Below are 22629 nucleotides of genomic sequence, written 5' to 3'. Positions count from 1 at the left end.
GGAAGAGGAAAGAAGGGTTCAGGTGGGGAGAGGGATGGATGGAAAGAGAACATCAGTCAGATCGTTGTGTTGATTTAGACTGTAGTGATCAAACTAATATTCTACATTCCTAATATATATATTATTAGTTTCATACTACTTGCAGAACTGCATTACAGTGGTGGCTGCGCAGGATTGTTTTCGACTCGTGAAATCGAAATTATTTGAAAAACGATAGATGTGATCATTTGCAAAATCCACATCCACATGTTATCTTATGAGAAGTCAGCATCAATCCATATTTGTTGGCATTTGAACTTTCTCAAAACAAAATGTTCACACAAATGGATGCACGCACCTGTATTAATGGTTCGCCTAGCAGCAGCCATGTAGGACGTTTATCCAACAAAATAACAACTATCCCTTTCTACCACTTATTGTAAACTTTATCAAAAACATCAATGAAAAATGTGGATCACTGCCCTTGTTTCCTTTCTCGAAGGGGATGAGAGAACATATGTTTAAAAAAAGGCCATCCTTGGCTGAAAAAAAGTGTTCAAGCTTGTGGAAAATGTTGAGTTTCCAATAGCGAGTGTGCGTTAGGGCTGCACGGTATTGAAAAAAACTGACATCGCGGTTTTTCCCCCCCCTGCGGTATATATTGCGTTTTTTTTAACCTGTTAAACCCCAAAGTCCCGGCGGGTACTTTACTTTTTTTTTTCACGACAGTGTCTCAGGGGATCGTAATATTTAAGAACCTATTAATGTGTTATACCAGATTAACAGAAATAACTCAGCTAACTGACGATACAAACCATTTTATACCAAAACAAAACACAAGTCTCATAAGAAGCATCTAAATGACACCTGAGCGAAAAATGCTAACGCACTTTGGCACAGAACTCAAGATAAAAGTACCCTTATTATTACTTATCGTAGCTGCACTTACAAGATATCCGATTAAAGCTGAGGTTCCACAGATTATTTAGGTATATAGTATCATCACTGAGTGATCTGAACTCGGACAGGGGAAGCAAACACAGACATCACAACACGTAGCTTCGAGGGGAGATGTCTCACCGTAGCTGTCAATCTGATCAAAAGACGTGTTCAATGGCATTAAAACGAGAAAGAAAAAACGCGGCTGAATCGGTTAATCCATAGGTTTTTAACGTCTCTGTATAAAAAAATGATTTAATTTATAATCCATAATTCCATTTTTATGTAAATATCGCAGAGCAAAAATTAGCTACTAATGGTAGCCACCAGAGTGGCTGCTGCTTCCGGTCTTGGCTATGCGGAAGTCTCTCACACACACATTACAAAATAAGGACTGTGTGATTTTCCCTCGATTCCATTGGCTCTGACGGTCAGAAAGAGATGTCACATGTCAAAATCCAGCAAGGTGGGCCAGAGATATGGAAAATCCACCCAAATGGCCCCAAAAGAGGTTTTTTTGTGTGCTAAATCTGTCTAAAAAGGTCAAATATCAGGGGAAGTTCTACACACACCAACACATGAAAAAATAAGGAGTGAGAGTGACGACGCGTAGCCAAAACCGGAAGCTGCATACCACCAAGGTGGCTACCATTAGCAGCTAACTTTTGTGATCCTATTTTTACATAAAAATGGAATTATGGATTATAAACAATTGCTTCAAAGCCACAGATACAATCAACCGATTCAGCAGCGTTTTTTCTTTCTCGTTTTAATGCCATTGAACACGTTTTTTGATCAGATTGACAGCTACGGTGAGACGATCTCCCGTAAAAGCTCCGTAAAAGGTACGTGTTGTGATGTCTGTGTTTGCTTCCCCTGTTGCGAGATCGGATCGCTTAGATACTATACTTAAATAATCTGTGGAGTCTCAGCTTTAATCGGATATATTGTATGTGCAGTTTCGATAAGTAATAAGGGTATCTTTATTTTGAATTCTGTGCGAAAGTGCGTTAGCATTTAAAAAAAAAAAGAATAAAACCGCATGTCCCTGCGGTGTGAATACCGCGGTTATCGCCATGACACGGTATATCGTTCATCCCTAGTGTGCGTCATCTATTCTTGAAGCGGCTTTCCTCCCTGGCCTCGTTCAATTATTACGTTAATTCACTGTTTTCGGCTGAAAAGCCCAATGAAGCACAAACAGCATAGATATGCGTCATTCCTTTCTAACACTGTGTTGTACCTTCATGTTTTTTCAGTATTGAAGACCTACACTGTTTGTACTCTCCTGACATAGTGTTGTTATTAGTCAATCTAGTAACACTCTCTCTTAAAAAAAAACACTGGAACACACAAGCAGTACCTGGGGAGAGCAGGCAGATGGCCATGAGCAGCACGTGTTCCTCCTCGTGCAGGTTGAGTTTCTTTAGACCAACCTGGAACTTCACCAGCGGCTCCAACAGATCCAGAGTGTGACCCGCTAACATGAAAAAGAACACAAACACACCGTTAGTGCTGCAAACATGAATTGTGCTTTTTTGTTGATTTATAAGTGAAAACACACTCTATACAGCAGTGGAGAATGTTTATTTCCCCATTGCGGACAGAGAGCATTGCTTCCTGCCCTGCACGTGTGAGTGAAAAAGGACTGAGTGTGTGTAGCTGCTTTATTGCTTCCATGAAAATACCTGCAGTCAAAACCTCACAGTAATGTGCAAGTGTGCATAGAAAAGCAGCATGTGGGTGACGCTTGTAAGGGTACGTTATATAAGGTGTGAGAAGAAAAAAGAAAAAAGGAATCACAGCTGTGTCATCAGCTTCAACGTTGAACACGCTTCTGTACTTGAGACTGTGTACTTGCGTGCAAAGGAACCTTTTGCCAATGCAATACTCAATGATGCGGCCTTGGTGGAAACATCGGGAGTGCTGGCTACACAAGGATGAAGTATGGAAGCCTATTTATGCCAATGTGTTGAAAGAAATGTTTTTATTGTAAAAGTCTTTATAATGAGAAACCTATAATGACTTAGTATCACACAATGATGAGAAACTTTCTTTTTGCCACATTATTTTGTAATTATTTCAAAATATAAGTCATTTTCTGAAATACTCTTTATTTATTCACTTAAAGGTGGGGTAGGTAATTCACATCAGAAACACTTTTTGTTATATTCCATGGAATGCTCTTAACATCCCGATAGCAATGAATATATTTAGGGATGCACGATATTGGTTTTTTGAAACCGATACCGATACCGATAACTTCCTGCTTCTCAAGACCGATACCGATAACCGATAATAAAAAAAATGTTACGCCACTAATTATTTTAACGCGATTAACGCATGTGTATTTTTTTTCCTTGGCCACCCCGTAGTTTCAGAGCGCATCGAGTTTAAAATACCATCTAACCCTAAAAATACCATCTACAAGCTGATGCTGACTGATGCCCGCTTGTGGCAGACCACACTTCCACACTCACCGGCAGGCACCGACTGGCCATCTGGAGGACCGGGAGGGTGTGTGTATGTGTGGCCCAAGCGAGCAAGAGAGAGACCTTACGTGCATTGTTGTTGTTAGCATCTGGTGCTAGCTAGCTGCGCTAACGGATATAAGGAGCTGTTTAAATGAAAAAAGAGGAGCGACATTTCGCCACAACTGCGCCGAGCACTTGACTTTATGCAGGAAGCCAGACAGTGGGACATTGTACGAAAAGTCAGCACACTCAGCACGGATAGTGCGCAACATGATTGCAGCGTCCAGGCAGCTCCGGTTCGAGCATATGCCTTGAGTTGCACATAGCTCCAACGCCCATACCACCGACGACATGTTTGTTTACTGTCCTGGCTTCACGGCCGCACACCATTTACGTCACAGCCAGGCATGAGTTAGGGAGCGCTGGATTTGTGAAGAAGTCCCCTCTTCCTAAACCACTAATACCACAGTACTGGCAAAACGGGAGGAGCCGAGTGAAAAACAAGCGCCCCTCATCCCAATCCACCCACACCGCAGTATTTTTTTATTTTTTTTTTACCCAAAAAATATATTGTATATTATCGGGGCTATTAATACTGGTATCGGGTTTATCGAGATGACGTCATAATTCCTAATATCGGACCGATAATTATCGTGCATCCCTAAATATATTAAATGCTTTGACAATAAATACATACAAAAAATGTCATCAGTGGAAGCCGTGGCGCTGTAAAAATCACGACCAATTATTTTCACCGGCCCGGCTAAAGTAACTGGATGGCCTACCTGCCTGTCAGCCTTCCATCTGTGCACAAACTTATCTCGTGCCCTCCTCGCTGTCCCATGGAACCGTCCCCTCTGCCTTCAAAAACTGCTGCCGTTACTCCGCCCCATCTCCAACCTACCATTCCTCTCAAAAACTCTTGAACGCATTATAGCCAAACAAATTCACTGCCATCTCCAAACCAACCAGCTTTATGAACCCCTTCAGTCTGGATTTCGTCCTCACCACAGTACAGAAACGGCACTCCTCAAAGTCCTCAATGACCTCCTCACCTCTGCTGACAGTGGTTCCCTCAATATTCTCATCCTCCTCGACCTGAGTGCAGCCTTCGATACCGTGAGCCACACCATCCTGCTCACCCAACTCAGGGACATTGGTATTGAAGGTATTGCACTCAGATGGCTCCAGTCCTACCTCACTGAACGATCCCACTTCATCTCCCTCCCCAACCTCTGCCACAGCCTCAGTCACCCAAGGTGTTCCTCAGTCACCCAAGGTGTTCCTCAAGGATCAGTACTTGGCCCCCTCCTCTTCATCATTTACATCCTCCCCCTCGGTCAGATACTCCGCCACTTCAACCTGGACTTCCACTGCTATGCTGAGGACACTCAGATCTACCTCAGCACCAAATCCCTCCATAACCCACCCCTTACCCACATTGTCTGACAGCTATTAAAACTTGGATGCAACATAACCTCCTAAAACTGAACAGCAACAAAACAGAACTCCTCCTAATCGGCTCCAAATCCACCCTCAGCAAGGTCACTAACATAACATTCAACTATTTTAAATAACTATAGGCCAATCTCTAAATTGTCAGTTCTGGCGAAGGTGCTCGAACGCCTAGTGAGTGAACAGGTGTTTTTATGTAAAAATGATATCCTGTCTAAACATCAGTCAGGCTTCAGAAAACAACATAGCACCATCAATGCCACAATGAAAGTGGTGAATGACATTACGAGTATTTTAGACAATAAGCAGAGTTGTGCAGCTCTCTTTATTGACCTTTCCAAAGCGTTTGATACCGTCGATCATCGCATCTTAAAGCAGAGGCTACTCAGTATCGGCATATCCAGCCATGCAGTGGGTTGGTTTGTGAACTACCTCTCTGAAAGGTCCCAATGTGTTCACTTTGATGGGCTGTCTTCTGAGTGGTTTAACATTACTAATGGTGTTCCTCAAGGTTCTGTTTTAGGTCCACTTTTATTCTCCATATATATCAACAGTTTAGGTGAAAATGTGGATGAAGCTACTTTACATTTTTATGCTGATGATACCGTGATGTACTGTGCAGGTCCCTCCATTAAGGAGGCTGGTGTTAAATTACAGGCTGTTTTTAACATTATTCAGACTCAGCTCGCTGAGCTTAAGCTTATTTTAAATGTTGATAAAACCAAGGTAATGCTATTTTCAAAAGCTAAAAAGACACCAGAGCCTGTTTTGGATATTGTTACTATGCAAGGACAAGTACTTGAAGTGGTTACCAGTTATAAATACCTAGGTATCTGGCTTGATGATTGTCTTACTTTTAAACTTCATGTCAATAACCTGCTTAAAAAGCTGAGGGTTAGACTAGGTTTCTTTTTCAGAAACAAGTCCTGTTTCTCTTTTGAAGCCAGGAAAAGGCTAGTCACTGTGGCCTTTTTACCTGTGCTGGACTATGGTGATTTGATCTATATGAATGCACCTGCCCATTGCCTGGAAAAGTTAGATGCCGCCTATCACAGTGCACTGAGATTTGTTACTAACTGTAAAGCACTTACTCATCACTGTACCCTGTATGCCAAGGCAGGTCTGCCTTCACTAGCTGTACGGAGGCTCAGTCATTGGTACATGTTCATTTACAAAGCCATGTTGGGTAAACTACCTTTTTATATCTGCTCTCTGATCTCTCGACGAATTGAAAGTACATATTGCCTGAGATCTGATGATGTTGTTTTATTAAATGTGCCAAGTGCTAGGACTGTCTTAGGGAAGAAAGCTTTTAGTTGTGCAGCTCCACTAAATTGGAACAGTCTGCAAACATGTTTAAAACTGAGCACTTTGGTTCCCCTGCATCATTTTAAAACTCAGCTGGGTGACATGCTGTTTGATATTCATGGTACCTGTCAGTGTAAATAGAGTTTGTAAACTGTACCCTGTACATTATGTTGTTTGTCATCCTTATTGTTGTTCTGTTGTTTTTATGTTACATGCGTAACTAATGTCCTGCAGGTCACCCTTGAAAAAGAGATCTTTTGATCTCAAGGGGCTTCACCTGGTTAAATAAAGGCTACAAACAAACAAAACACTCACCATTGATGGCACCATTGTTTCCCCCTCCAATCAGGCACGCAACCTTGGCGAAATCTTTGACCCCACCCTCTCCCTCGAACCTCACATCCGCCAAACAGTCAAAACCTCAATTGTTCCACCTCCGCAATATTGCAAAAATCCTACCCTCTCTCACCCGCCCCGCAGCCGAACGACTAATCCATGCCTTAATTTCCTCCCGCCTTGACTACTGGAACTCACTTCTTTACGGCATCAGCACTACATCCCTCAACAGACTCCAACGGGTTCAAAATGCAGCTGCATGTCTCCTCACGCATACCAAATCATGGCATCACATCACCCCAGTCCTCAAAGACCTCCATTGGCTTCCTGTCTCCCATCGCAGCCGGACTCCTATCCATTCCCACATCCACACTCTGCAGCTTTGGGGACGGAGCCTTCTCAGTGGCAGCTCCTAGGCTCTGGAATTCCCTCCCCCAAGATCTTCGTGACTCTGAGTCCCTCACAGTCCCGCCTCAAAACACATCTTTTCAACTCTGTCTACCCATAAGCCCCCCCCCCCCCCCTCCCCTCTCAATCAACTTCCTCTTGACTGCCATTTTATTTATTTTGTATTTTATACTTACTTGTTTGCTTGTCCTTATTTTTCTACCCTCCCTCATACTGTAAAGCGTCTTTGAGTTGTGAAAAGCGCTATATAAATAAAATGCATTATTATTATTATAATTATTGGTCATGTGCGCGTTCGTGTGTGTTGGAGGAGGGGCTCTGTAAGGAAGTCTGAAGGAAGTGGCAGATTTTTTCCGGATGCTTACTTTCAAATTCTAGCGCACTCGAGCTGGTTTCTCCATTCGTACCTACCCTACCTTTAAAGGTCCCATGTCATGCTTTTCTGGTTATTACCCGTCCCCTTGTGTGTTATGAAGGTTTTTATGCATGTAAACGGTGTGCAGAGTCAAAACCCTCAAAGTACACCCTGTAGCGAGTAAAACTCTAACACAGAAAAGACCTCCCCAAAACGCCTCGTTGGAGATACGTCATTGTCCATTTGATTCTTCGGGGTACGCATGATGTCATCCGTACCCGGAACGAAATGGACCAATCCGTGGAGCCGTTACGTTACGTCCGCGGAGCCGTTACGTTAAGCCCCCGCTGATTGGTCCAAATTGACCAATCCACGGACATCCTCACACACTCAGTGCAGGCAGCTCTGCTGATTTCTCCTCCCTGGCTGCAGGCTGATAACAGACAGTTGGGATCGCGGCGAAATTCTCTCTGCAAACCCATTCTCACAGCGTTTATCAACCTATTTCTTACTCAATATCAAGCCACACTTATTGTTTTTTACTTCGGCTGTGACTTTGTGTGTGCTCAAGATGAGTTTGGCTGTGTTTCGCTGTGTATCGCTAAACAAGGAAATCACACCTCCACGGAGCTCAGCGCGATTCACAACGTCCCGACCAATCAGAGCACACTGTGCTCACAGGGAGGGTGGGGGCTGGAGCTATTGGAGCTACAACGAGCCGTTAAAGGCAGAGAGTGAAATTCAGTGAATACACGTAGTTTACAGAGATGCTGTATGAGAAACCAATGTGAGTTTGGAAAATTGCACAATATAAATCTATTCTAGTAGACCTCAACAATGGAATTATGATCAGTGGAAATGGCCATGACATGGGACCTTTAACATAACTCATTCTTTTGCAATTCTTGTTCATTATTTTGACACATGAGTTCTTATTTTAAGATACTTAAAGGTCACCTATCATGCTATTTTTAGGCAATAGCATAGGTCTCAGACATATACAAATATATAAAAAACACGTCTATAAAGTGTTTTGCTCAAAATACCAAACAGATCACCCATTCTAGCCATGCCTCATATCCCTCCATTTCACTTCCTGTTCCAAAAGTGCTGATTTGGGGTATAAAGCTTTAAAAAAAAAAAAAAAAAGGAGGGGGCTGAGCTCATGCGGGAGATTCTACCGGCAGATACTGTCTAAACTAAATACTGCGGTGATGAAACGCCATATCATGGATTATCAAGGATCATTTCTGAAACAGTATGGAGCTCAAAGGCTTTCTCTCTTGCCGGTTATACCACAATGTGAGTTCCTTTTTATTTCCTGCTTCTTCACACACATGCTCTCCAGTACAGGTTAGCTCTGAGTGTTAGCGATGCTAATGTAAACATGCACCGACCATATTAAGTCCAAAACAGTCTGGGATTGTTCCTGATAGCAACGTTTCTGACAGGGCCGTGGGTGTAAAGCCAGCCTACATTTCCGATATTACGTCATATAGGACGCAAATCTGAATCAGCTCCGTTGTAGCTCAGTTTTTAGATATTTGGGTACGGAGGAAAAGAGAGAGGGTTTTATTTTCTGACGCTGCGTGAGTTCTCCGACACACCGGGGACACATATTTATGTATAACAGACATCAAAAAGTGCATTTTGCATGATAGGTCCCCTTTAAGTGATCTTTTTGTCAAACTAGTAATTATTTAGAGATAGTGGTGAATGATATTGCGGGTATCTTAGACAACAAGCTGTGAGTTGTGCAGCTCTGTTTATTGATCTTTCCAAAGCTTTCGATACCGTCGATCATCATATCCTGAAGCAGAGGCCAGTTAGTATTGGCATATCCAGCCATGCAGTGGGGTGGTTTGTGAACTACCTCTCTGAAAGGTCCCAATGTGTTCATTTTGATGGGCTCACTTCTGAGTGGTTAAACATTACAAATGGTGTACCACAAGGTTCTGTTTTAGGTCCATTATTATTCTCCATCTATATCAACAGTTTAGGTCAAAATGTGGATGAAGCAACTTTACATTTTTATGCGGACGATACCGTGATGTATTGTGCAGGTCCCTCCATTAAGGAGGCTATTGTTAAATTGTAGGCTGTTTTTAATATTATTCAGACTCAGCTCTCTGAGCTTAAGCTTATTTTAAATGTTGATAAAACTAAGGTAATGCTATTTTCAAAAGCCAAAAAGACACCAGAGACCACTTTGGATATTGTTACTGCGCAAGAAAGTAGTGGAAGTGGTTACCTGTTATAAATACCTTGGTATCTGGCTTGATGATTGTCTCTCTTTTAAACTTCAGGTCAATAACCTGCTTAGAAAGCTAAGGGTGAAGCTAGGTTTCTTTTTCAGAAACAAGTCCTGTTTCTCACTTGAGGCCAGGAAAAGGCTAGTCTCTGTGACCTTTTAACCTGTGCTGGACTATGGGGATCTGATCTATATGAATGCACCTGCCCATTACCTGATCAAGTTAGATGCCGCCTATCACAGTGCGCTGAGATTTGTTACTAACTGTAAAGTACTTACTCATCACTGTACACTGTATGCCAGGACAGGTCTGCCTTCACTTACTGTTCGGAGGCTCAGTCATTGGTATATATTAATCTATAAAGCCATGTTGGGTAAACTACCAACTTATATCTGCTCTCTGATCTCACAGAGTCGCAAGTGGCTATTGCCTAAGATTCCAGGATGTGTTTTTATTACATGTGCCAAGTGCTAGGACTGTTTTAGGTACTAAAGCTTTTATGTGCGCAGGTCCTCTAGCTTGGAATACTCTGCAATTTATTTTGAAACTAAGCATTTTGGTTCCCCTGCATCATTTTAAAGCTTGGCTGGATGAAATGCTATTTGATACTCTTGGTACCTGTCATTGTGAATAGGTTTGTAAATTGTACCCCTGTAATTATGTTGTATGATGTCCTTTTTGTTTTCTGTTGTTTTTCTGTTTTTCATGTGTAACCAACACAGGTCTCCCTTGAAAAAGAGATTGTTGATATCAATAGGCGCTTTCACACCGGAGTACTTTTTCCAGTATAGTTCCGATAGTTCTTGGAATTTTGTGTTCACATCAAAAGAAATCCGGAACTAGAACTTAGTTCATGAGAACCTTTTCACACCCTTTTTAGTCCCTGCTAGAGAGCAGGTACTATCCTGGGGAGAAAAAGGTTCCCATTTCTGATTGGCTGGGTGAATTGCAAACCACGCCCCGTAAAACTCAGAAAAATGTTGTGAAGCCGCCATTGTATTTGCTGGCATTAGCATTATTAGCATTAGCATTAGCCCAGCGCAGAAACGCAGAGAGACTAACTTATGGCAACACAAAAGAAAACATGGGAGCGGTGGAGATGAGGAGGTGTCGGCGTTCTGGCGATTTACTCGGAAGGCTTCAGTAGAAGCTGCTGGGAGTCCCAGCAGCTTCTACTGAAGCCAGTCCCCAACTCCGGGGACTTCGGGTGGCAGTATACGCTGTGAAGTTGTTTGCGGCCTGCCAGTAAACCCAAAGCAGAAGAAGAAGAAGTGACGTCAGTGGCTTCATTTGACTAATCCTCCCTCAGGGACTTATTCCGGTGTGAATGCGATCTGCTCTTTAGTTCATCAGAACTAAAGAGTTCTGATGAACTAAGTACTGGGAACTAAGTACGGCAAAGTACTTGGTGTGAAAGTGCCTAATGGGATTTCACCTGGTTAAATAAAGGCTACAAACAAACAAACAAGATACATAGATATTTTTTAGAGATTCTCAGTTTTTTTTCTTGAGGAACTAAGTCATTATTTTGAGATACTAAGTCATTGTTTTGTGAAACTATTCTTTTCTGTGACATGTTAAGTCAGGAGGAAATATTTTGTTTTAAAGTTTTTCATCTTGTTTTTTTCTAACTGGCAAGATGTGCTTCCGTATAGAGGACTGTGTGTATTGTACTCTGACATGCTCTATCCAAACAAACTGCTCATGTGTTTATTTATTGATTGCGCAGTTAGAACTCATGAAACTGCCACTCTTGTTTATTTAGTTTCACTGTGGTGCTGTGACTGTGAGGAGTAACCAACCCTTTGTAACGTCGTTGATGCAGTATTTGAAGTCGGGTCCTCCGCAGCTCCAGGACATGTCCTCCAGACTGAACGACTGATTTGAACGCAGCATGATGATCTCTATGGCGCTCGACTTCAACAGAGCAATCTGGTCTTCTGCCGTCAGATCCCTGGAACACAGAGTCACAAACACAAGTTAATATGGACATTTTAAGCAAAACTGCATTCTTAATAATTAAACTTGTGTTTTTCATGGGATGGTAATAGGATAAAATGTTGTGAGTTTCGTTTCACAAAAATGTCAACGTTTTGAAAAATATAACAAAATTAAAAGAAAAAACCTTTTGACAAGAAATATATACCAAAAGTTGACTAAAATGTAATGACTTTAGTCGACAAAAACTGGAGTAAAGGTTTTGAGTTTTCATGGACTCAAACTAAGATGGATTAAAATGACTAAAATGTGACCAAAATTAAAAAAGCATTTTTGTCTTAAGTTCATTTTGGAAAAAAAAAGATTAGTTAGAGATCTGCTTACAAGATAAAATAAATATGTCTCACTAAAGACACAAGAGAAACACTGTAACACACATAGATTCGGCAATAGCTTTTAGCTAACTACAGCAGCAAATGCCAAAGGTGACGTCCTTTGGCAGTGTGTGGAAAACAAACAAACAAACAGCAGTTCAAGTGGTGCAAATGAAGTGGGATGAGAATTCACTTCAAAACAACATTAGTACTCTCACGGGAAGGGAGGACAGATCGGGTAGCGAGTGACGTGTTGTTGTTGTCGTGGTTGTTGTTGTTCTTTCGTAGCATAAATGAGCTGATAAATAATATGATAACGTGAAGTCAGATTGGCGTACTGACTTGAGTTCTAGCCCATTAACGATTCAACATTTAGGCTTTATTGGACTCATTTCAGACACTGGTATGGTAACAACAGGCCATGAAAAGCGCAAACACAAGCACAGTGCACCTGAGGCCTGCACTACGAATCCAGTTCAACAGACCCTGGATATGTTTGAGTTACCCCGGCTTAACTAACCCAAAACAAACGCGATCTCGCTAAGCGGTCCTACGACGCTGGTTATCAACTCGGTAACTCAAGCCAGGGTTTCTCTGTCCGGCTGAGTGGGTGTTCACATGAAAGGGGCGGGGTTAGCAACATTTGACCTATCACAAACATGGACAAGCATACTGACAGCGCAGCGTCATACTTCCTGAATGAGAAGAAAACTATAATATTAGACAAATATGAAGAAGACGTTAAACTTTAAACATCCATGACTTAAACACTTAATCCAGGATAAAAGCAACATAGCTGGTAAAAAAAAAGTGTTTGAATGCGTGCATGAACAGGTTTATGATATCACTGCCCCGTCTAAGACAGGAGTGGATCTGACTTTAATTACATTTGACTCGAGTGTTTCGTCAACTTAATGTGTTGCTTAAAATAATACTTCTGCATACAGTATGTGACACTGAGTGTTGCACGGCCAGATACGGCTCAGCTGACTCAGATAAGGAGATATGATACATTATGATGATAATGGGGCACTCAGTGCCGCAGACTGTACGTAATGTTACTTTGATCCGGTTACTTGTGTTGTGGCAGATATTTAAGTAAGCGTTCTTAACGCTAATGTTATAATAGTCAGATTGCTCTGAAGATGGGAGGTGATATTCTATTCATTTTCATGTTTACAGTCGGTGATTTTTGCCGGCCGTCTTTCCTGCAACGGCAGTTTAAACTGTATTTCCTTTCTCCTGTAATATGACTTGAGAGCTTTAAACTCCACACACTGAGCTCTGATTGGTCAGCAGGCGGTGCTTTCACTGAGTTGATCTCTTATCCTGGAACCAAGGAGCAGGTTTGCCGTTCAGCATAAGTTACCATGGAGATCTAGCCCGGTAAGAAGTGACCCAGCGTCGTACGACCGGAAACCCAGAGTTTTCCCTGAAGTTAGCTCGCTAAGCGAAAATCCGGCTTCGTAGTACAGGCCTCTCCAGACACATGTTTCAGAAGTAAACAAAGGAGTGTGGGAAATAAACTCCCTCTTGAGGAAACTATTAGATTTTAGCCTTTGCAGACCATTAACATGCACACAAACCCATATAACCCACTACAGGAAAGGGAAACCCTGAAAAGCAGGTTAAGGCCCCTTTAAAGTTTGTGTAATTATTTGTAGGACAATTAATTGTCTACCAAAATTGAAAATAGTATTGGCCCTGTTAGACTGACCGTTGAGCGTCCCGACCAAGCAAGGAGGCAGAGGCAAAACATCCCAAATGCAACCCGGTGTGGGCATTTATTAAAATCATGTGCACATAGTTCACAGCCTCAATCCTGCTGTTCTCCCTGAACACATCTTGCAGCCACAAGGATCTCACACCACATTACAAACAGGAAACACAGAGCCTAAATACCCACAGACTAATCAATCAACAAGACACAGGTGAGGGGGGAGGAGACAACACAGGGCACCAGATGCACACAATCAGCAGCAACAGACATGGGTGAGTGATATGTCAACTTTACACAGTGGTAACTTGTACAATTAATGCAGCTTAACGTCATGATTCTCACACCCTCAACATATTATTTGCACCCTGATTATTCTCAACCGCTGTCATTCTTACACCAGCATAAATACTGTCGGCGCTCTCGCTAAATCCCCTATCTTTTCAGGCGGAGCCGAGGACCCGACCAGCACCTGCCAGACGACATTCCAATCAATACGGTTTAATCAGTTAATAAATACTACCTCAATAATTAGTATAAATTATGTAAAATGTGCAAATATGCAATGCCAAACTGTTCACTAAATTGCTGAGTTACAAGGCCCCGAAGCCGTCAGTCCACAGTGACGAAGTTACCTTCGTCACAGGCCCTAACAATGCAGCTCTCAACATTGACGACAGAGCTATACGTTATGACATTGTTGCAATACATTCTCTTTATTTTCCCACAGGAAAGCCTCCTAACTACACACAGCTGAGATCATAATAAGGCAAGCAGAAGGAATATACTTAAATATACCAAAAATATAAGGTCCCTCTGTTTATATTCCTGTTTACGTTACATGCAAACACACACGTATGCATTATGTATGCCCATATGTGCCTCCTCTATTATTTCATTATGTGCTCTCTGTATGTGCATACATTTAGAAACTTATCTCTCAGCACAGCGTGCATTTATAAAGCTCAGCTTGTTCCTGTGTATTCCTGGAAGAGCTTGTTTGTTTGGGAGCGATAATAACATATCACCTCACCCAATGCTGTCCTGCATACTGGCAGGCAGCAAATCAAAGTGCTCTGCATGTGGGAGAGGCCTGTTTGGGCTGCTAGCCTTTGTGATTGTACGTGCTACTGGTTGGATGTAGCAGGATTTTTACAACAAATCATTACAGCACTCAGCAAAGCAGCAGAGAGCTGCAGGGGAACAAAGTTTAATTTTCAACATGGCCACAATATGATTTATTGTACCAGTGGATTTAATATATATTTATGAACAAAGTTGGGAGCAAAGGCCGCTTCAGCAGACTTGATTCAATCTACGAGGAAATACTTTAAGGTAGACACCTTATATACAACACAGCTTATTAAAAAGAAAAACAAGGCAAATAAATATGCAAATTAGTAAAAATAGAAAGATAAATGAATTAATGAAAAAGCTTAAAAATAAATAAAGCTATACAATGTAAAGAAAATGATTCATCCTAAACAGGAATAGTGTAAAAATAAAAGTTAGATACAAATTAAAAAAAGTAATACATTTCAAATTGTTCTGCATGTGATTCTAGAATAATTCAAATCCAGTCTATAATGCCTTACAACATACAAATTGTGTCTTTTAATTCATCTGACAATTATTTTCTTGATCAGTCTCATTTTCTATGTTTTCCATAAAATGTCGATACATAAACATGTCCACCATAATTTTGCAGAACGAATGGAAATATTATTACTAGGGCCGGGACTCGATTAAAAAAATTAATCTAATTAATTAGAGGCTTTGTAATTAATTAATCGAAATTAATCGCATTTTTAATCACATATAAATATTTGACCTGAGAACAGTGAGAAGCAATTTTTTTCACAGGGATTTTAGTATACCATTAGGCGCATTCACACCGCAGTACTTTTCCCACAAAGGTTCATGAGAACTTAGTTCATGAGAACTCTTTGAACCTGGGGGTGGATTAGGCAAATGAAGCCGCTGACGTCACTTCTTCTTCTTCTGCTTTGGGTTTACTGGCAGGCCGCAAACCACTTCACGGTGTATACTGCCGCCCAAAGTCCCCGGCCGGAAGTCCCCGGAGTTAGGGACTGGCTTCAGTAGAAGCTGCTGGGACTCCCAGCAGCTTCTACTGAAGCCTTCCGAGTAAATCGCCAGAACGCCGACACCTCCTCATCTCCACCGCTCCCATGTTTTATTTTGTGTTGCCATAAGTTAGTCTCTCTGCGTTTCTGCGCTGGGCTAATGCTAATAATGCTAATGCGAGGATAATAAAATGGCGGCTTCACAAAACTTTTTGCGAGTTTTACGGGGCGTGGTTTGCAATCCGCCCAGCCAATCAGAAATATAGCTCTTTTCTCACAAGAGAGCCGCACGGAAGTCCCTGCTCTCTAGCAGCTCTCTGCTCTCTAGCAGGGACTTTCGTGGGGGTAAAAAGGTTCTCATGAACTAATTTGAGTACCGGCTCTTTTTGGTGTGAACGCGATAAAAGAGGCTAACGTCCACGCTAGCTGCTATATGTTTTGCATTGAGGTGATACTTGAGGCTTGATGTGCTGCGGTGATATGCGAATTCCTTTTTGCATAATTTGCACACAACCGTGCTCTTATCGACGCTTCCATCCGTCCGTTTTTTAAAACAACATTTCCCACTGTTGTTCACTGTGGTTTGTTGTTGTCTGAAGTCATGAACATTAGTTGGTGCTCCAGTATAATCGGTACGCCTGAAACTCATCCAGTGAGAAACGTTCCGCGGTGCAAAAATAAGTGCGATTAAAATGCGTTAATTTTTGTGTAATTAATTCATCTTAATTAACGCGTTAAAGTCCCGGCCCTAATTATTACAGAATATCATTATTATTTAAAACCAATGAATCAGCAAATCAGTTTCAGAGAGTAGAACGAGCGAATAGTTGGCATTTTCACTTGATAATGACTCAAACAATGAATAGATTTGTTTTTTTATAAGATAAAGATCAAACGATATTGTTATCTTATAAGATCCAATGTCTCATTTTTAATTCCTCGAGTAGAACCAAATTTGAAAAATCTGTCTCAGCCCACCAATAGAAGACATTAAATTGCAGTATTGCATATTATTTTGTGACATAAAAGATACATCTGACTTTGTTGAGTGATAGGAAGAAAAATACAGGGTGCAAGACAGTAGTCCCTGCTGCTCTCCTGTGATGAACCTGAACATCTACCAGCCATCATGGCAGTTCGTACCTGAAGCCTGGGATCATCTTGGCGAAGCCGATGACCTTCTGGATGCTGTAGGACACCAGGTCTGCCAGGTGGGGCAGCATGGAGAGCTTCTGGTCCTCCTCGCTGGAGTCAGGGCTGCTCGCCCCGTCCTGGTACATCATCAACAGGCTGGTGAAGTTCATCTTGGTGTCCACAGACTCTGTTTGAGGAGACGATAGGACACAAGATGAACAACAAGGTAAGGAGAGGTGACAAAAAGGAACATTCCTAACATTATAAGCTAAAGAGATGGAAAACAAGGAAAGACATCAAATGACATTACAGTGGCACTAATATAAAGATGTCCAGGGGGTTAACCAAGGATTTATTACATTATTTTTGTTTTGGTTCATCTTTAAAAAGGGTTTTCTTGTAACTTATCTGTATATATTAATATTGAATTTGTTTATAAGCAATAGTTTTAGCTAGGGCTGCTCGATTATGGCAAAAATCATAATCACAATTATTTCTGGTCAATATTGATATCACGATTATTAAATACAATTATTCATTGACTTTGAAAATATCCATTTATTGAACTTTAAAAGAAATTCAAATAATAATTTGAACAGTATGTTTTGAACAGTTGATTACCCTGAACTTTATGTATAATTCAACTGAAAAACCAATACAAAACTGTATCAAATAAATAATACATTTGCATCTACATTTAAATAAATAATATCAAAATAATAAATACCAATAAAGAAGATAAACAAATATTTTGGAGCGCACTTCCACAACCTACTAAACATATATAAATATGATAACTAATGTCACTCACAACCTGTAATGTTTAATTATACTGCTACACGCAGTACTCTTATTTTGGTAACCCCTTATCCGGAAACCGGAAGTAGCGAGCTAAGAGGTTCCGGCTTGACGAGGTTAGTAAAAGTCAAGCCCCCAGGAAGTGCGCCAGACTCAGATGAAAATATTCGTGGTAGCCTAACAGCGGTACTACACTTCCGTTTGGTTGCCAGGCCCGGAAACACTTTTTCCCATTGACTTACATGGGGAAAGAGTGGTCTGTAAATTGTTGGATATATTTTTTTTAACTAAATAAACAACCCAGTATGAACACTTGTATAGCCCTTATTAAAAACATTAGTTCCTCAAGTTGTAAAAATGTGCTAATAACGTTATTCTGAGAGTTATTTCCCTCTGCATTATGCGCATCTAACCCACGGGACCGCGCCGCCCGGCACCTTCATGTTACGTGTTCAGCACTACATGAGTTTATCTTATTCTTTACCCATGGATGCACAATAAGAACGGACCCATATCGCCTTACTGCCATCCCACGGAGCTGTAAGAATGGATATATTGCACATGTTTGCTGTAATTCATCATTTGTAAAATATTATACTACATGGGCTGTATGATTAAATCTTGTACCGTAAATGTTGTATTAAATTAAAGTTAATATTACCGACGTTAGATTAACGTCCCTGTAGCTTCTTATTGCACTAAGAAGCTTATTGCACTGTGTGTATATATATATATATATATATATATATATATATATATATATATATATATATATATACAGTGCAATCATTCTTTCATGCTAAATGAAGCTCTGTTGCTTGGATATCACTAGATCCTGTTACAGCGTAATATAAGTACATAACGATTGATGTTCACATTAGCATAATTACTAGCTAGCCGCTAGCTGCTAACTGCCGCCTGGTTAATATCAAATCCATCATGAACGTGCGGTGCTGTTACGTGTACGCAGATTGACGTGCTTGATGTGAACGAGCATTTTGGTTAAAGTTGCGCATGCGCTATGAGCGCACGAGCATTTTGGTTAAAGTTGCGCATGCGCTATGAGCGCACATACGGGTACTTCTCAGGCATGCTGGGTAATCTGTGACGTTTCACTCTCTCAAAAGTTGGGCCATTTTATCATCATGCGCCAATGAGCAACTCTCATAGGAATGAATGAGGCCCCGCCTCCCACGCTGTATCCAGTTCTTATTATACATCCATGGTAAAAGTTGACAGAACGCTAGAGACCAGAGAATAAAGACACGGCAACTAAAGCTTCCCTTGTAACATGTTTATATGGATTTATTAAACAGACTGCAACACAACCTGACTGAGAGGGCTTTTAGGGAGGGGTGACAGCACACGCTGCATTCCCCAAGAGGAGGACTCACCAGGTGAGTGGTTGAATGAGTCAGAGGAGGCGTCAGACAAAGAGTGAAGGGAGGCGGCTCTGCTGGCGCTGCGTGTTACTGGACCTTCACGCACTGGAGGCTGCGGATACACACAGACAAATATTAATATCAATACTAATATGTCACTGTAATACACTGAATAATCAATAGGCCCCTGTGGCTGGGGGATGGTTAAGAATCTAGTTCAATTAATCCTCTCATCAGAGGTGGTGTTAAGAAAATATTTTTGCGACATTGACTGAATTGTTTTAACATTGATGGAAAAGTCTGAAGGCCGCCGTCATTTTGACAGACGAGGACACAGTGTGTTGACAAGAAAATGTTGTATCTCCATGACCTTATCAATGCAAAATCTAAGCTTGAGCTTTATTCTAAAACTCAGGACAGAGAGCACTTACTGTGGAAAGCTATTGATTTATGAGAGATGTAATCATTTCCAAATTCAAAACATGTTTTTATCTTATTAAATGTTCTGCTTCAATCCATATTGTTTCGTGTATAGCCTTCCAAAAACAACATTCTCACTGTAATAAAAAAAAAACCTTTCCAATTAATTCGAAAACCTATATAAAATAAATGAATTATTATTAATTTGAAAACCTCAATGGAAGCTTGGAATGAAACTAAATACATTTGATTAGGTTTGCAGACCTTGAAAATGCCTTTGTGTATCATCATTATAAAAAAAAGATGGTTAATAACATAGTAAGGTACATTTTTGCATCCCAGGGCGACCTGATTGTTTTGATCTGCAGAGAAAGAAAGCCGTCTGAAAAGATCGAGTTCATGATGTGCAGGAAGAAAAGAGGACGCCTCTGTCGGGCAGATAAACGCCTTTGTTGACTCGTGTTACGGGTGTCGAGTAGATTTAAAACACACACGGGCAATGCTGGCTCACGTGTTGGTGTGAAGTAAATATGGCTGTGGTTACACAAATTAGGACCCGGCCACATGAGGACGAAAACGGTCGTTTGCGTTACCGTTGTGTCATATAGACCGTTCGGCCACACGAGGACGACCGAATACGGCACTAAACGATTGCGGAAACGATAACGGGTCCCAAGGTGGATAGAACGGCATACGCAACGCTCTGGGGGGTCCAACGGCTGTACGCCCTATACGATAATTTTCTGATAATGATGAGGCAATAGCCCCACCTCTCCCCACCTCTGCTGCTCACCCCAGCGTCAAAGTAAACTGCACACTGAATTCAGATTATTTATCTTTCTCTCGATATGGACATAAACGCGAGTGAAGTCTAATCTGACAGGACGGAGACACCGCTCAAACTACCTAAACTAGTTATAAATATGTTTATTTTTACTGTCGGCCGGGTCACTCATTACTGGATCAGCTGCTGCATGAAACAGACACTGACGCTGTCCGAAGAGAGGGAGGAAAAAGAGAGGCTCCATGTATTTTATTATTATATTATATAGATTTGTTATTCATTTGTTTTAAAGCTCAATAAATAACAAAGAAGACCTTTGACCGGCACTTTTATAATTTTGTCAGGAAGATTTAAACTTTAATACACGTTGACTGGCGAACAACTCTGCCCGGTTCCCTCGGCCCCCACCGCGGAGAATAAACAGAAGAGCAACCATGACAACCATGCTTCTTCACTGCTTTTGTGGAGGAAGTTACAGCGCCACGTACAGGCTCCTGCATATGTACTGCAGCTTCTCCAGCGGTTGGAGCTAAACGGAGCTGTCTCATGTGGACAGACACTATCCGGTGAATATTGCGTGTGGACAGAAGCTTTTTTGCGATTGCGTTTTCGTCCTCGTGTGGCCGGGGCCTTAAATAAAGCTATCCCACGATCACAGGAACTAAAATCCTATGGCTTTTCATTCATTTGATAACACTTATTATAAATCAGACTGTCACTACCACCCCACATGTATAAGTGCCTTTACCCAAACTGTTTTGAAGATCCGAGAAGAGCACAGTAAGCTAAACAACAATTCAGCTTAAGTTAATCTTGTACATTTTGGTTTGTTTAGTGAAAACCATTGCATATGTGATTACACTTTAGTATGTATTAATTACTTATTAATACCCTTATACCAGGGGTGCCCAACCTTTTTTGAACTGAGAGCTACTTTTAAAGTTGCCAGTCTGCCGAGATCTACCAGTCCAAATAGAGAGGCGTAGTTACTGACAGCCTACTACCAGGTAAATACACACTTTTACTTGTATAAAACTGACCTTTGTACGATTAATACTTCATAAAATACTGCAGCAGATCCTTTATCTTACCTCTTTTTAATCATACAAGTATTTAACTGAAGTTACACAACAGTGTTGTTGATACAGAGTTGGAGTTTATTCACACGTCACATACTACAGTGGGTAATGTTTTCAAGAAACATTGAACAGTGCTGCCACATATGTAAAAATGTGAAAATACTCTGAACCCTTTCTTTGCCATTATATAAAAATAGTGTTGCTACAAAAGTATAAATGAGGCTTACTAATAAGACAACTGAGATCTGAAGCTACACAGGAATCTGCTGCCAAAGTGCAATAAAAAAGACAAAATTAATAGAATCAAACCCTTTTTTTTTGCATTTTAGTAGAGTATAAAAATAAATGCCTTTAAAATAGGATGCAAGCAACACTAGTTTCTTAACCTGAATTGATAATAGACTATAATCAATTTAAGTTTGCATTCTTATACCATTTTGTACAATAAATATAATGAATAAGTTCAAACAAACTAAAACTTACAGCTGATTAATAACAGTATCTAACTTGAGTTTTTATTATATCAAAAACCTGTTGAAATGCTACTGTTATTTTTACTGTCCCCAAAAAGCGCGTCGGCAGCCTCCAGGAATGCTTCTTTCACAACTTCGCCGTCTTTGAAAGACTTCATGTGTTTCGCAAGAACGTGACTGACACGATAAGATGCTCTGGTAGCAGCCTTGCTCTTGTTGTTGGGCCGGGTGAAAATGGACTGCTGTGCATTTAGCTGTCCTTTCAGGCCCCTCCCCTTTTGGGAGCGTAGGGCAGAATTAGGAGGGAATTCCGTCTCGTAGCGTTTGTGCACTGTTTTGAAATGCCTCCTAAATTACCCTTCTTCGATAGAGCCACGCTCGCATTGCAGATGAGACAGATGGACTTTGAATTGGAATAGATAAAAAAATAATCATCCTCCCACTCGGAGTGAAAATTATATATTTTGGGCTTTTTTGCTTCTGCCATAATTGCGGTCTTGTGTGTGTGCGGACTGTCACTCCTGTTGACACGAACAACGTCAGCGAAATAGTGCCCACTTCCCACCAGCCACGCCCCAACACATGGGGTCACGCCGGCCAATCACAAAGCTTTGATGCGTTCAAGTGCATTATTCTGGCACAGGAAGATTATGTTCTAGGACATTTTCGATAAAACAGAATATTGTTGTTCTATTTTTAGACACATTCGACTGGGAATCTCCCCGTGATCGACCGGTCGGGACTGGTTGGGCACCCCTGCCTTATACCATAGCCACTTGCCAGAAAAACACCATATTTAAAATATAAGTGTTTTATCTGGACATTTTCAAGATGTAATCCTTATGTACAAACATTGAATACAGTTCCCAAGCCTCAGAATTGTTTTAATAAAACAGGTGACCGTAAACTGAACTCCTAGAAGCACACCTGCATTACATCT

The 22629-nt window shown here is 41.1% G+C and overlaps 1 protein-coding gene across 5 annotated transcripts in view; it reads right to left on the bottom strand.

Annotated features, from left to right (window-relative positions):
- The window catches only part of LOC117532823 (vitamin D3 receptor A), a 112648-nt gene that overhangs the window by 8820 nt on the left and 81199 nt on the right, over window positions 1-22629 (bottom strand). For all 5 annotated transcript variants that reach the window (XM_034196346.1, XM_034196350.1, XM_034196349.1 and 2 more), the window contains exons 5-8: window positions 18946-19045; window positions 16763-16940; window positions 11309-11460; window positions 2282-2398 (exon numbers count right to left, since the gene is read on the bottom strand). In XM_034196346.1, coding sequence (XP_034052237.1) covers window positions 2282-2398; window positions 11309-11460; window positions 16763-16940; window positions 18946-19045 — 547 coding nt within the window. The remainder of the gene's footprint in view (window positions 1-2281; window positions 2399-11308; window positions 11461-16762; window positions 16941-18945; window positions 19046-22629) is intronic.

Source organism: Gymnodraco acuticeps, unplaced genomic scaffold (assembly GCF_902827175.1).
Source record: "Gymnodraco acuticeps unplaced genomic scaffold, fGymAcu1.1, whole genome shotgun sequence".
Classification (NCBI taxonomy): domain Eukaryota; kingdom Metazoa; phylum Chordata; class Actinopteri; order Perciformes; family Bathydraconidae; genus Gymnodraco; species Gymnodraco acuticeps.
This window is presented reverse-complemented; position numbering and strand designations above follow the sequence as displayed.